The sequence below is a fragment of the Cebus imitator genome, unplaced genomic scaffold (genome assembly GCF_001604975.1).
Source record: "Cebus imitator isolate Cc_AM_T3 unplaced genomic scaffold, Cebus_imitator-1.0 Scaffold223, whole genome shotgun sequence".
Taxonomy (NCBI): Eukaryota; Metazoa; Chordata; class Mammalia; order Primates; family Cebidae; genus Cebus; species Cebus imitator.
Genome location: NW_016107538.1, coordinates 579,513 through 592,441, shown reverse-complemented (window position 1 = coordinate 592,441; position 12,929 = coordinate 579,513). Strand labels below are relative to the sequence as shown.

At 50.6% G+C, this 12,929-nt stretch overlaps 1 protein-coding gene and 2 pseudogenes across 1 annotated transcript; 1 reads left to right on the top strand and 2 right to left on the bottom strand.

Annotated features, from left to right (window-relative positions):
• Positions 1-491: 491 nt before the first annotated feature.
• Positions 492-1,083, bottom strand: LOC108281270 (annotated as a pseudogene).
• A 1,715-nt stretch (positions 1,084-2,798) lies between these two features.
• TM4SF5 (transmembrane 4 L six family member 5) lies at positions 2,799-8,865 on the top strand. Its single transcript, XM_017496788.2, has 5 exons — positions 2,799-3,057; positions 6,765-6,845; positions 8,132-8,268; positions 8,495-8,678; positions 8,755-8,865. The coding sequence occupies exons 1-5, from the start codon at positions 2,881-2,883 to the stop codon at positions 8,767-8,769; spliced, it is 594 nt and encodes a 197-aa protein (XP_017352277.1). The 5' UTR covers positions 2,799-2,880; the 3' UTR covers positions 8,770-8,865.
• A 2,527-nt stretch (positions 8,866-11,392) lies between these two features.
• On the bottom strand, positions 11,393-12,168 carry LOC108281317 (annotated as a pseudogene).
• Positions 12,169-12,929: the final 761 nt, after the last annotated feature.

Genomic DNA, 12,929 nt, shown 5'->3' with positions numbered 1-12,929 from the left:
TTTTTTTTTTTTTTTTGAGACAGAGTCTCACTCTGTTGTCCAGGCTGAAGTACAGTAGCTGGGACTACAGGTGCACGCCACCAGACCCACCTAATTTTTCTATTTTTAGTAGAGATGGGATTTCACCATGTTGGCCAGGCTGGTCTCAAACTCCCAACTGCAAGTGATCCACCTGCCTCAGCCTCCCAAAGTGCTGGCATTACAGGCATGAGCCACTGTGCCCCGTTTACACATCAAAACTTTCTAAGGAATGATCAGGCTTCAGGCATAGCTGGATGTGGTTCTCAGTCATACAACTAGAAATCCCTGTAGCCTCCAGCACAAGGCTCTATCCCTAGCAAGGGCTTAATGAATTAAATTTCCAAATCAACAAAGACTCTACATTGCAGTTGACACAATTCAAACCAATTCACATATCAAAACTTTTTTTTTCCAGCTTCCAAAGGCTTTACTGGCAAATATGGTCTACAAAAGAATGATCTGTCCTGTTGCTTCTAAGTCAGTGGAATGAAGAGCTGTGTCCAGGGACGCACCAAGCCGTGCTGAAGGAGACTGCTGCTGTGTCCCCTCTTATTCATAGACCCAGTCATGAGCACAAGACTTGTAGTCAACCAGTTCTTCAGGCTTAAACCATAGGCTGATTTCTTTTTCAGCACTTATTACTGAGTCACTGCCATGAATGCTGTTCCTGCCAACCTGAATGCAGAAGTCCCCACGAATGGTGCCTCGCTTAGAATCTGCTGGAGTGGTCTCCCCAAGCATCACTCGGCCTGTCTTCACCACATTCAGCCTCTCTCAGACCATGGCCACGACCGGCCCTGAGTTCATGTACTTCACCAGCCCAGGGAAGAATGGGCAGTCTTTCAGGTCAATGTAATGCTGCTTCAGGTGTTCCTCGGAGGCCCGGAGGAACTTCATGGCCACGAGGCGGGACTCCTTTTGCTTGAAGAGCTTGATGATCTCTCCCACTAGGCCAGGCTGCACACCGTCCAGCTTGATGGCGATGAAGGTGCGCTTGAGGTTGGCCACAGTTTGGGAAGCTGGCAGGGCCGGGTGGCGGCGCTGCGGTGTGGGAGCCACATATTAAAACTTTCTAAGGAATGATCGGGCTTCAGGTATAGCTGGATCTGCAGGTTCAAATGACATCATCAAGACCTACTATCTTCATCTCTCAATTGTTCTTTCCTCTGGATTGACTTCTCCCCATAACAGGCAGGCCCTCCCTCATCACAACAGCTGGTTGTGAAGTCATCAGGGGCTGGGCACAGTGGCTCACACCTGTAATCCCAGCACTTTGGGAGGCTGAGGTGGGAGGATCGCTTGAGCTCAGGAGCACTGGGTAACAGTGAAACCTTGTCTCTATTAAAAATAAAACAGTTAGCCAGGCATGGTAACATACACCTGTAGTCCTAGCTACTCAGGAGGCTGAGGTGGGAGGATCAATTGAGCCCAGGTGGTCAAGGCTGCAGGGAGCCATGATCCACTACACACCAGCCTGGGCAACAAAGCAAGACTCCGGCAGCAACAAAACAAGACGAAAAAAGGCAGAAGCTGATTCTCACAGAGCTGGCTCAGATCACATGGCTGTTGCTGAATCAAACACCAAGGCTAGCGGGATAGAACGCTCTCATCAATCAGGCCTAAGTCCTAAGCCCACCCTGAGAGAGACAGGTAGTGGCCTTAAGAGGAGGAGATGTCAATAATCAAATACTAGAAGGTGAAATGGCAGGATTATGAGAGCCCACAATCATCTCTTTAATTTCTCCCTAGAAGGAATGCTCACTGTGGGACTAGCAGAAACGAAGAGGCCACCATACATCTGTTCTGTGCTTCCTAGTTTACAAAATCGTTCTCAGGTGGTCCCACTTAATTCTCACAAGTAGCCCGCAAGGCAAGTGGCATCACTTTATTCTTTATTTTTTTATATTTTATTTTTGAGATGGAGTCTCGCTCTGTCGCCCAGGCTGGAGTGCAATGGCACTATCTCGGCTCACTGCAACCTCTGCCTCCCAGGTTCAAGCCATTCTCCTGCCTCAGTCTCCCGAGTAGCTGGGATTACAGGTGCTCACCACTGCGCCCAGCTAATTTCTGTATTGTTAGTAGAGACACGGTTTCACAATGCTGGTCTCGAATTCCTGACCTTGTATTCCACCTGCCACGGCCTCCCAAAGTGCTTGAATTACAGGTGTGAGCCACCGCACCAGGCCTATTTTTTATTTTTTTGAGACAGTTTCGCTCGTCACCCAGGCTGGAATGCAGTGGCACAATTTCGGCTCACTGCAACCTCCACCTCCCAGGTTCAAGTGATTCTCCTGCCTTAGCCTCCCAAATAGCTAGGATTACAGGTGCCCACCACCTTGCCCAGCTAATTTTTGTATTTTTAGTAGAGACGGGGTTTCTCCATGTTGTCCAGGCTAATCTCAAACTCCTGACCTCAGGTGATCCACCCACCTCAGCCTCCCAAAGTACTGGGATTACAGGCGTGAGCCAACGCACTCGGCCGCAAGTGGCATCACTTTATACAGATGAGGTAACTGAGACGTATTAAGGGGCTTGACTAAGTTGCAAAGCAGGTATGGAATCAACAGAGAGACTGTGGAGGAGTGTGCAGAAAAACGGGAAGGCGTGAATCCAGAGTAGTGTGTCCACGGCCCCCACCTCATCCACCACCGCATCCTCCCATTATCTCAAGGCTGCAGCCCTCCGCCTCTGCCTCCTCCGTGCCCGCGACCTGTGCCTCTCTCCCTTATCATTCTGATCCTGCCAGTTTCTGCCACACCTCTTTCCGACCTTTGCTCCTTGCTCCAGGGTTGTTTTCCTCTGGACCTGGGAACCTCCGGCTTACTTTCACTCACTGCCTGCCCTTCCTAACATCCCACCATGTGCACAGGAAAGTGTGCCCGCTGCGTGGGGCTCTCCCTCATCACCCTCTCCCTGGTCTGCATCGTGGCCAACGCCCTCCTGCTGGTGCCTAATGGGGAGACCTCCTGGACCAACACCAACCATCTCAGCTTGCAAGTCTGGCTCATGGGTGGCTTCATCGGCGGGGGCTTAATGGTGAGGAGGTTGGCAGGGGAGCCTGGGCCAGGTAGCTGGGTGCCGCCTAAGGGGTTCTGAACAGGAGCGACAGGGAGAGAGAAGTAAGGATGGTTCCTTGGGAGAGGATGGCAATGGCTTGGTGGGTACTAAGAGCCCTCTAGAGTCAGTCCTGGAAGAGCCCCAGGGTCCCAAGCTGAAAGTCTGAAGGGAACAGAAAGGACGAGAGCCTCACTGCTCTAAAGAGTTCCCCTACCTCGTAGGGAGCATGTCCTGCCTGTCCTCCCTGTTCCCACTGTTGAGCAGATGCTGAGAACACCTCACTACAAGGGTGGAGGCAGAAGGAGCAGCTGGTTGTCAGAGACATCATCAGACAGGATAATAACAGGCATGAGGGTGGAGTGCAGCAAAATTACTCAGAGCTGGCCAGGCACAGTGGCTCACGCCTGGAATCCCAGCACTTTGGGAGGCCAAAGCAGGTGGATCACGAGGTCAGGAGTTCAAGACCAGCCTGGCCAATATGGTGAAACCCCGTCTCTACTTAAAATACAAAAATTAGCCGGGCCTGGTGGTGGTCGCCTGTAATCCCAACTACTCGGGAGGCTGAGGCAGGAGAATTGCTTCAACTCAGGGGGCAGGGGTTGCAGTGAGCCAAGATTGTGCCACTACACTCCAGCCTGGGCAACAGAGCAAGACTCTGTCTTGGGAAAAAAAAAAAAAAAGAAAGAAAGAAATTACCCAGAGCCAGGGACTGACATCACAGATCAGTCATCCTCCCCTGCCTCCACGTCCATTCACTCTCACCCCATATTTCTGGAGGCCCAATCTGTGCCGAGTGCTAAGGATAAACTCAGAACTTAGGTCAGAATGGCAGAGAGGATGCCCACAAGTCATCTTCCTGGAGATGAGAAACTTTTTTTTTCGAGGGGGGCAGGGGTGTTGGTGTTTTGTTTGTTTGTTTGAGACAGGGTCTCTTTCTGTTGCCCAGGCTGGAGTGTGGTGGTGCAAACATGGTTCACTGCAGCCTCAACCTCCTGGGCCCAAGCAGTCCTCCTACCTCAGCCTACCAAGTAGCTGGAACCACAGGTGGGCATCACCACACCCAGCTAACTTTTAAATTTTTTGTAGAGACGGAGTATCCCTATGTTACCCAGGCTGATCTCAAACTCCTGGCTTCAAGTGATCCTCCTGCCTCAGCCTCCCAAAGTGCTAGAATTATAGGTGTGAGCCACCATGCCTGGCCAAGACTAAGATCTGTCAGAAGTGGGAGAAAAGGAGACACAGGTTTCTCCAAATTACTAACCCCCATCTTCCAAGTTTCTACCCATCTAGGGAAACTTTGGGATGGTCAATCTGGTTTAACATCTTCATGTGATAAAGACAAACGATCTACCCAGCACAGTTCCCCACTTCTTAGGATGGTTGGCCCATGACATTCTCCAGGGGAGAGCTCACCTTGGTCCCTTTTGCTGGTCACATCTCTGTTTGCTAAAAGAGGATACCTCTCCTTTAACCAACAATCGCCTCTTACTCTCTCGAGTCTTTTCTTCTACTTCCTCCTGCCTGGATTCTTGGCTTCTGGACTCTACTCCATCACTCTAAACTCAGCCTTCTCTGAGAGTCACACCCCTCTCAGGCTTACACACTTAGCCAGTGTCCCGGGGTGCTCCTTTTCCAACCTCAACCATCCCTGTCTCCTCACACTCCTCTGCCCCCTCTAACCAGCTTGCTTCAGTGGAGATCCCGAGGCTGCCCTCCCCACATACTCATTCACAGCTGCCTTCCTCCCCACTCTGTGCCATGATCACTCTTAGGAAGCACCAGCATGGTGGCTCATGCCTGTAATCCCAGCACTTTGAGAGCCTGAGGTCAGGAGTTCAAGACCAGCCTGGCCAACATGGTGAAACTCTGTATCTATTAAAAATACAAAAATTAACTGGGGTTGGTGATGGGTGCCTATAATCCCAGCTACTCAAGAGGCTGAGTCAGGAGAATCACTTGAACCCAGGAGGTGGAAGTTGCAGTGAACCAAGATTGCACCATTGCACTCCAGCCTGGGCAACAAGATTGAAACTCTGTCTCAAATAAAATAAAATAAAACAAAACTGCTGGCATGAAGGCTCCTAGGCAACGTGGAGGCCACTTTTTACAGGATTTTCAGGGAAGGGCTCTATGCAGTGACGCCTGAACTGAGCCCCAAATGACAAGAAGAAGGTGAGAGTGTTGCAGGCAGGGAACTGGCAAGTCAAAAGCCTAAGGTGGGAATAGGCTCCACACTTCTAAGGATCAGACAGGTGGCCGGTGTAGGTGAGGCGCAATGAAATGAGGTCAGAGGGGGGCAGAGGCTAGGCCTGGAACACCCCTGAAAGCCACTGTGGAGTCATTTGAATTTTTATCCTAAGTACAACAGAAAACTATTGAAGGACTTTTTACACTTTTTTTTTTTTTTTGATGTTTTAAAACTTTTTATTGAAGTCATACAGACAAGTACCCAGATCCGTAGTACACAGCTCAACAAATTTTTAAAAAGTGAGCATATCTGAGCCCAGGTCAAAAACCAGATCATTACCAGAAGCACAGACACGCCTCTCGCCACACACAAACCCAGAATCACCTCACCAGCAAGGGTAACAACTATTCTTTCTTTTTTTTTTTGAGACAGTTTTGCTCTTCTTACCCAGGCTGCAATGGTATGATCTTGGCTCATTGCAACATCCACTTCCCGGGTTCAAGCAGTTCTCCTGCCTCAGCCTCCCAAGTAGCTGGGACTACAGGCGTGCACCACCATGCCCGGCTAATTTTTGTGGTTTTAGTAAAGACGGGGTTTCACCATGTTGGCCAGGCTGGTCTTGAACTCCTGGCTTTGTGATCTGCCCATCTTGGCCTCCCAAAGTGCTGGCATTACAGGCATGAGCCACTGCGCCCAACTATTCTGTCTTCTAACCCCATAAGCTAGTTTGGCCTATTTTGAACTTTACACAAATGGAATCATAGAGTATATGTTCCTTTGTGTCTGGCTTCTTCTTTTTTTTTTTTTTTTTTTTTTGAGACAGTGTTTCCCTCTTGTTGCCCAGGTTGGAGTGCAATCTCTGCCTTCCGGGCTCAAGCCATTCTCCTGCCTCAGCCTCCTGAGTAGCTGGGATTACAGGCACCCGCCACCATGCCTGGCTAGTTTTGTATTTTTAGTAGAGACGAGGTTTCTCCATGTTGGTCCGGCTGGTCTCAAACTCCTGACCTCAGGTGATCTGCCCACCTCCACCTCCCAAAGTGCTGAGATTATAGGCGTGAGCCACTACCCCCTGCCTCTGAGCCAGTCTTGACACCATGTCAGTTTGTTCTCTCATGAAATCCTAAGAACAGATCTGTGAGTTAGATCTTCCAGACCCATTTTACACAGGGCAAAACTGAGATCCTGAGAGAGGAATCAATTCATAGCATGTGAAGTAGTCCCCCTGACATCCATTCAATAGGGTAACTACTATGTGCCAAGATTGGGGAAAATAATGATATTGGATGCTACCTTCTAGAGGCCACAACCTGGACAGAGATAAGGAAGGCCCATAAATAAGGATAAAGCAAAGTGAAGCCCAGCAGAACTCCAGGAGAAGCAGAGATAAGGTCTTCTACAGTCCAAAGGGCTAAAGGGATCACAGGCAGCTTCCTGAAGGACGTAAGCACTGATGCAAGTAAGGCCTGGACATGCTATAACAATGACTCTTGTCCCACAGGTACTGTGTCCGGGAATTGCAGCCGTGCGTGCAGGAGGCAAGGGCTGCTGTGGTGCTGGGTGCTGTGGAAATCGCTGCAGGGTAAGATCCAAATCAAGAAGGAATTCCAGGCTGGGTGTGGTGGCTTTAGGAGGTTGAGGTGGGAGGATGGATGGCTTGAGCCCAGGAGTTCTAGACCAGCCTTGGCAACATGGTGAGACCCCTGTCTCTACTAAAAATACAAAAATTAGCCGGTGTGGAAGCACACACCTGCAATCCCAGCTACTTGAGAGGCTGAGGCGGGAGGACTGCTTGAGCCCAGGAGGTCGAGCCTGCAGTAAACAGTGATCACACCACTGCACTCCAGCCTGGGCGACAGAGTGAGACCCTGTCTTACTGGGAAAAAAAGAAAAGAAAAAAAAGAAATTCAGACTCAATTTCCGCACATGTTCTCGCAGAGCCACGGCACTCTGTACAGAATTCCTACCTACACAAACTCCTCTGTGAGTCCCAGGCTCCACCCCACCCCTGCCTGGCACTGGCAAATCTCAAACCTCAATGATCCAGAGGGGTACAAGGGTGAGGGGGAGAGGGGGGACTACAATCCTGGTGAACCTTGGCGGCCACTGGCTCTTAGGGCTAGCCTAACTCCAAGCCAGGGGTTTGACAAGAAATGTATATATATATATATATATATATATGTGTTTATACACACACACACACACACACACACACACACACACAGGTGTGAGGCACCGTGCCCGGCCCTGGAAATGTATTTTAAATCTGACTCTGTTTTTAAAAGAAAAAAAAATAGAAGAAATTTTTTTAAAACTCACTGATTTAACCTGATTCTTGTTTTTAAAAGGAAAAAAAAAAAGAAGAATTAAATCTAACTCGAGGCTGGGCACAGTGGCTCACGCCTGTAATCCTAGCACTTTGGGAGGCCAAGGAGGGCACATCGCCTGAGGCCAGGATCTCGAGAACAGCTTGGCCAACATGGTGAAACCCCATCTCTACTAAAAATATAAAAATTAGCCAGGTGTGGTGGCTGGCGCCTGTAATCCCAGCTACCTGGGAGGCTGAAGAAACGAGAATGACTTGATTCTGTTAGGCTGTGTAGAGAAAAAAAAAAAGAAATGAGAATGGCTTGAACCAGGGAGACAGAAGTTGCAGTGAAAGTCGAGACCGTGTCACTACACGGCCTGGGCGACAGAAAAGACTCTTGTCTAAAATAAATAAATACATAAATAAATATGTAAATAAAATTAAAATAAATTTCCACCTGACTGGAGCAGAGCTCGATGTGTGAGGGCTGGTGCTGAACGCTGTCACGCACAGATGGGGACATTGGGACTTACTCACCTCCCCTTCCACGCCACATCCAGATGCTGCGCTCCGTCTTCTCCTCAGCGTTTGGGGTGCTTGGTGCCATCTACTGCCTCTCGGTGTCTGGAGCTGGGCTCCGAAATGGACCCAGATGCTTAATGAACGGCCAGTGGGGCTACCACTTCGAAGACACCGCGTAAGGCTTAGCCTGTATTCGTGCCCTCCATTCTCTGCCTTTTTCCTCTGGGCCTTACCCCATGGACTGGGACATCTGGGTGGGACTCGGCTTCGAGAGCTGTCGCTCCACGTGGGCTACCCGGGCCTTTGTAAATCCCCTGGGACGCGTTCCCGGGACTGGGGAGGGGTGGGGGGTGGCGCACGCGCATGCCGCCTTCTCCCACGTGACCTTGCCCCTCCCACAGGGGAGCCTACTTGCTCAACCGCACTACATGGGATTGGTGCAAGGCGCCCCCTCGCGTGGTCCCCTGGAACGTGACGCTCTTCTCGCTGCTGGTGGCCGCCTCGTGTCTGGAGATGGTACTGTGTGGGATCCAGCTGGTGAACGCGATCATCGGTGTCTTCTGTGGCGATTGCAGGAAAAAAAAGGTGGGATGGCGTGGGGTGGAGTTCTAGAGGGAACCTGCCTGGTCCTGGCTGCGTTCTCACCTTCTTTTTTCCGCAGGACACCCCTCACTGAGGCTCCACTGACCGCCGGGTTACACCTGCTCTCTCCTGGATACCTGCGTGGCCCGCTCACTCCCTGGCTCGCTAGAATAAACTGCTTTGAGCTCTCTTCCCTGTCTCAGATTGTGGGTTTTGGGGCCCCTGCACTCCACTTGTTACATTTTTTTTTTGAGACGAAGTCTTGCATTGTCGCCCAGGCTGGAGTTCAGTCGCATGAGCTCGGCTCACTGCAAACTCTGCCTCTCAGATTCAAGCAATTCTCCTGCCTCAGCCTCCCGAGTAGCTGGGATTACAGGCGCCTGCCACCAAGCCTGGCTAATTTTTGTATCTTTAGTAGAGACAGGGCTTCACCATATTGGCCAGGCTGGTCTCGAACTTCAGACCTCGTGAACCACGAGCCTTGGCTTCCCAAAGTGCTGGGATTACAGGCGTGAGCCACTGCGCCTGGCCTTACTTTCTTAACAAATAGATACTGGGTCAGGCGCGGTGGCTCACGTCCGTAATCCCAGCACTTGGGAGGCTGAGGTGGGTGGATCTCTTGAGGTCAGGAGTTCGAGACCAGCCTGACCAACATAGTGAAACCCTGTCTCCACTAAAAATACAAAAATTAGCCAGGCATGGTGGCGCACACCTGTAGTCCCAGCTACTTGGGAGACTGAGGCAGGAGAATTGCATGAACCCGGGAGGCGGAGATTGCAGTGTGCCGAGATCGTGCCACTGCACTCCAGCCTGGGCGACAGAGTGAGACTCCATCGCAAAATAAATAAATAAATAATTAATTAATAAATACTGAGCTATTTGGTTGTGCTGGAAATAACAATGGTAAACAAGAGGGACAAGTTCTGTGCTCTCAACTTGGCATTCCAAGGGTGGAAGATAGGCAACTGTTAAACGAAGCAAAAAATTATTTCAATAGGTAAAAAGTACTTTTTTTTTTAAACAGTGTCTCGCTCTGTCACTCAGGCTGGAAGGCAGTGGCATGATATCGGCTCACTGTATCCTCCACCTTCTGGGCTCAAGTGATCATCCCATGTCAGTCTCCCAAGTAGCTGGGACCACAGGCATATGCCACCATGCCTTGCTAATTTTTTTGTATTTTTTGTAGAGACGGGGTTTCGCCATGTTGCCCAGGCCTGTCTTGAACTCCTGAGCAAAAGCAATTCTCCCACCTCAGCCTTCCTAAGTGTTGGGATTACAGGTGTGAGCCACTGTGCCTGGCCAATAAACACTTTTTAAAAGCATGTTAATGAGATTGATATTGACTGATGGAGAGACTCTTTTATGATAGGGAAATTTTGAGAAAGTTAAATTTGAGCTAAGATCTGGAGGGCTTGCTAACCATCTGGATATTTGGGGGATTATAGGCAGAGAGAACAGCAAGGACAAAGGTCTTGAACAGGAAATCAGTATTTAGGAAGACTACTGTTTGGGTTTTGTAGGAGAAAATAATGAAAACTATGGAAAAGACATTATAGCCTCTGAAACTCTAGAAAATGGAACTATAAAGCCATTGTGGCCTTGTCACCTCCTAATTTGGTAGATTTTTTTTTTTTTTTTTTTTTTTTTGACTCGCTCTTGTTACTCAGGCTGGAGTGCAATGGCGCGATCTCGGCTCACCACAACCTCCGCCTCCAGCGCTCAAGCAATCCTCCTGCCTCTGCCTCCTGAGTAGCTGGGACTGTAGGCACACAACACCATACCCTGCTAATTTTTGTACTTTGTGTGGAGAGAGGTTTTCACCATGTTGTTCAGGCTGGTCTCCAACACCTAAGCTTAGGCAATCCATTCGCCTTGGCCTCCCAGAGTGCTGAGATTACAGGCATGAGCCACCATGCCTGGCCATAATTTAGTAGAATTTGCCTTTTTTTTTTTTTTTTGAGACAGAGTTTTGCTCTAGTTGCCAAAGCTGGAGTGCAAAGGAGTGATCTCAGCTCACAGCAACCTCTGCCTCCCGGATTCAAGTGATTCTCCTGCCTCAGCTTCCCGAGTAGCTGGGATTACAGGTGTGCACCACCACTCTTGGCTAATTTTGTTTTTTCAGCAGCGACGTAGTGGCTTTCTGAAGGTGTCTGCAGACACCCTGCCCCAATTTGGTGCCTAGGTTGTCTCCTTTCTGAACCAGTGACCTAAGATTAAGAAAATTCAGGCCAGGTGCAGTGGCTCACGCCTGTAATCGCAGCACTTTGGGAGGCTGAGGTGGGCAGATCACCTGAGGTCAGGAGTTCAAGACCAGCCTGGCCAACACGGGGAAACCCCCATCTCTACTAAAAATACAAAAATTAGCTGGGCATGGTGGCGGGCACCTATAGTCCCAGCTAGTTGGGAGGCTGAGGCAGGAGAATCCTTGAACCCAGGAGGGGGATGTTGCAGTGAGCCAAGATCATGCCACTGCATTCTAGCCTGAGCGACAGAGCAAGACTCCTCTAAAAAAGAAAGAAAGAAAGAAAAAGCCAGACTTCCATCACTTGTGTTAAAGTTGTGTGTTTAAGTGTGTTTTTCTGGACTACCAGTCCATAACTTTCAGCAATCTACCATGGACCCCTGAGACCAAACCCAAATGCATGCCTCGCCAAATGCTAGGTTAGGAGGGGGAAAGAAGACGCAGCTCCCCATCCCTAAAACAGGTGAGACCAAAGTCAACTTGGAAAAGCTTTAATAGCAGGAGGTGGGACAAGCCTCCCGGCCCAGAAGAGAGCTGCGGCTGCGCCTTTCAACTGCAGCAGCAGAAAAAGAGCGCGTCGTTCAGTGCAGTGTCATCGCCGGAGCCTAAAGGCCCCTCGATGCAGGCCACACACACCCTTGGAGCAAGGGGGACTCCAGTCTCCAAAGTCTCCCCAGCTCAGCCCAGGCCTCTCCAGTTCCTTGCCGTCTGAACAGCGGAAGCGCACGTTGTTCGCTGCTGTGTCAACACCTTTCCCGATAGGTGGTTCCACGCGAAGCGAGAAAGCCACCAGGAAGCCGCTGCTGGGACACCACAATGGCTCACTCCACACGCCCCACCTGCAAGGGAAATGGAGATGCGCTGGCTTTGCGGGCGCCCCTGTTCACCAACAGGCCAATCACCTCTTGGGACTTTCCAAGCCAAGTGCTGTCTACAGACCCTGGTAACCTGGGTCTAGCTCCCTGACCTCCACCCCCAGCCCCGGTCTATACTGGCCTATACTGCCCCGTAGCTCTGGAGAAGCCAGCCTGCCTGTCGCGATGGAGTATGTCATAGAAGGTAAGGGACATACCATCACCCCGGGGGATCCTTGGCCCCTGTGCCCCACCTTCCAGACTTGGACTCCACCGCGTGCGCGTTTCCTAGGGCGTTCCTGAGCGCGCAGTGCAGCCTGATCCCATTCAGTGCAGTGTCATCGCCAAGACCCTGGGAAGGCTCCACGTGGGTATCGAGGAGAGGAGCAAGGATGAGTCACGGAATTGCCATCCTTGGCTCGGTGGTCCCAAGTGTCTCTGCCCTCTCCAGGACCTAGGCCTGAGCCCCAACCTTGAGCGAGAACCCCCGGGCAAGGAGTCCATCAGGACACATCTCAGGCCAGGCCCAGTCGCCCAAGGGACCCCAATTGGTCACTTGGATGACCGGCCTGTAGCTGTTCTGACCATCTGTCTGTGCACAGGTGCAACGCGTCAACCTCAGCAGCAGCAGCAGCAGCAGCAGCAGCAGCAGCAGCAGCAGCGGCAGCAGCTTGGCTGTGGTGCCCAGCTCCATCCTGCAGCCTCTGAATCTGGCCTCCTAAGCAGATTTATATCAGTTTGGCCCCTGCAAGGGCTCCAATTGCAGAACGGCCTCTCAGATTAAGTGAAACCCAAAACTAACCCATTCTTGGAACCCAGCAGACTTGATTTCCTGCTCCCAGAGGCAGAAGCTCGCAGAGCTACGGGAGAAGGGGCAGTGAGAGGTGACACAGACTGAAATAACCATCAACTATTGAAAGTTTACTATAGGCTATGAATTATGGTTCCAATTTCCATCTTTTGACTAGACATCAGGATGAATGCACTTTCATCTACTGTAGTCAGTAAATTTAGAGAGGTTAGAAAACCATGGCCAGGTACAGTGGCTCATGCCTGTAATCTCAGCACTTTGGGAGGCAGAGGCAGGCGGATCACTGGAGGTCGGGAGTTGGAGACCAGCCTGACTAACATGGAGATACCCTGTCTCTACTAAAAAAA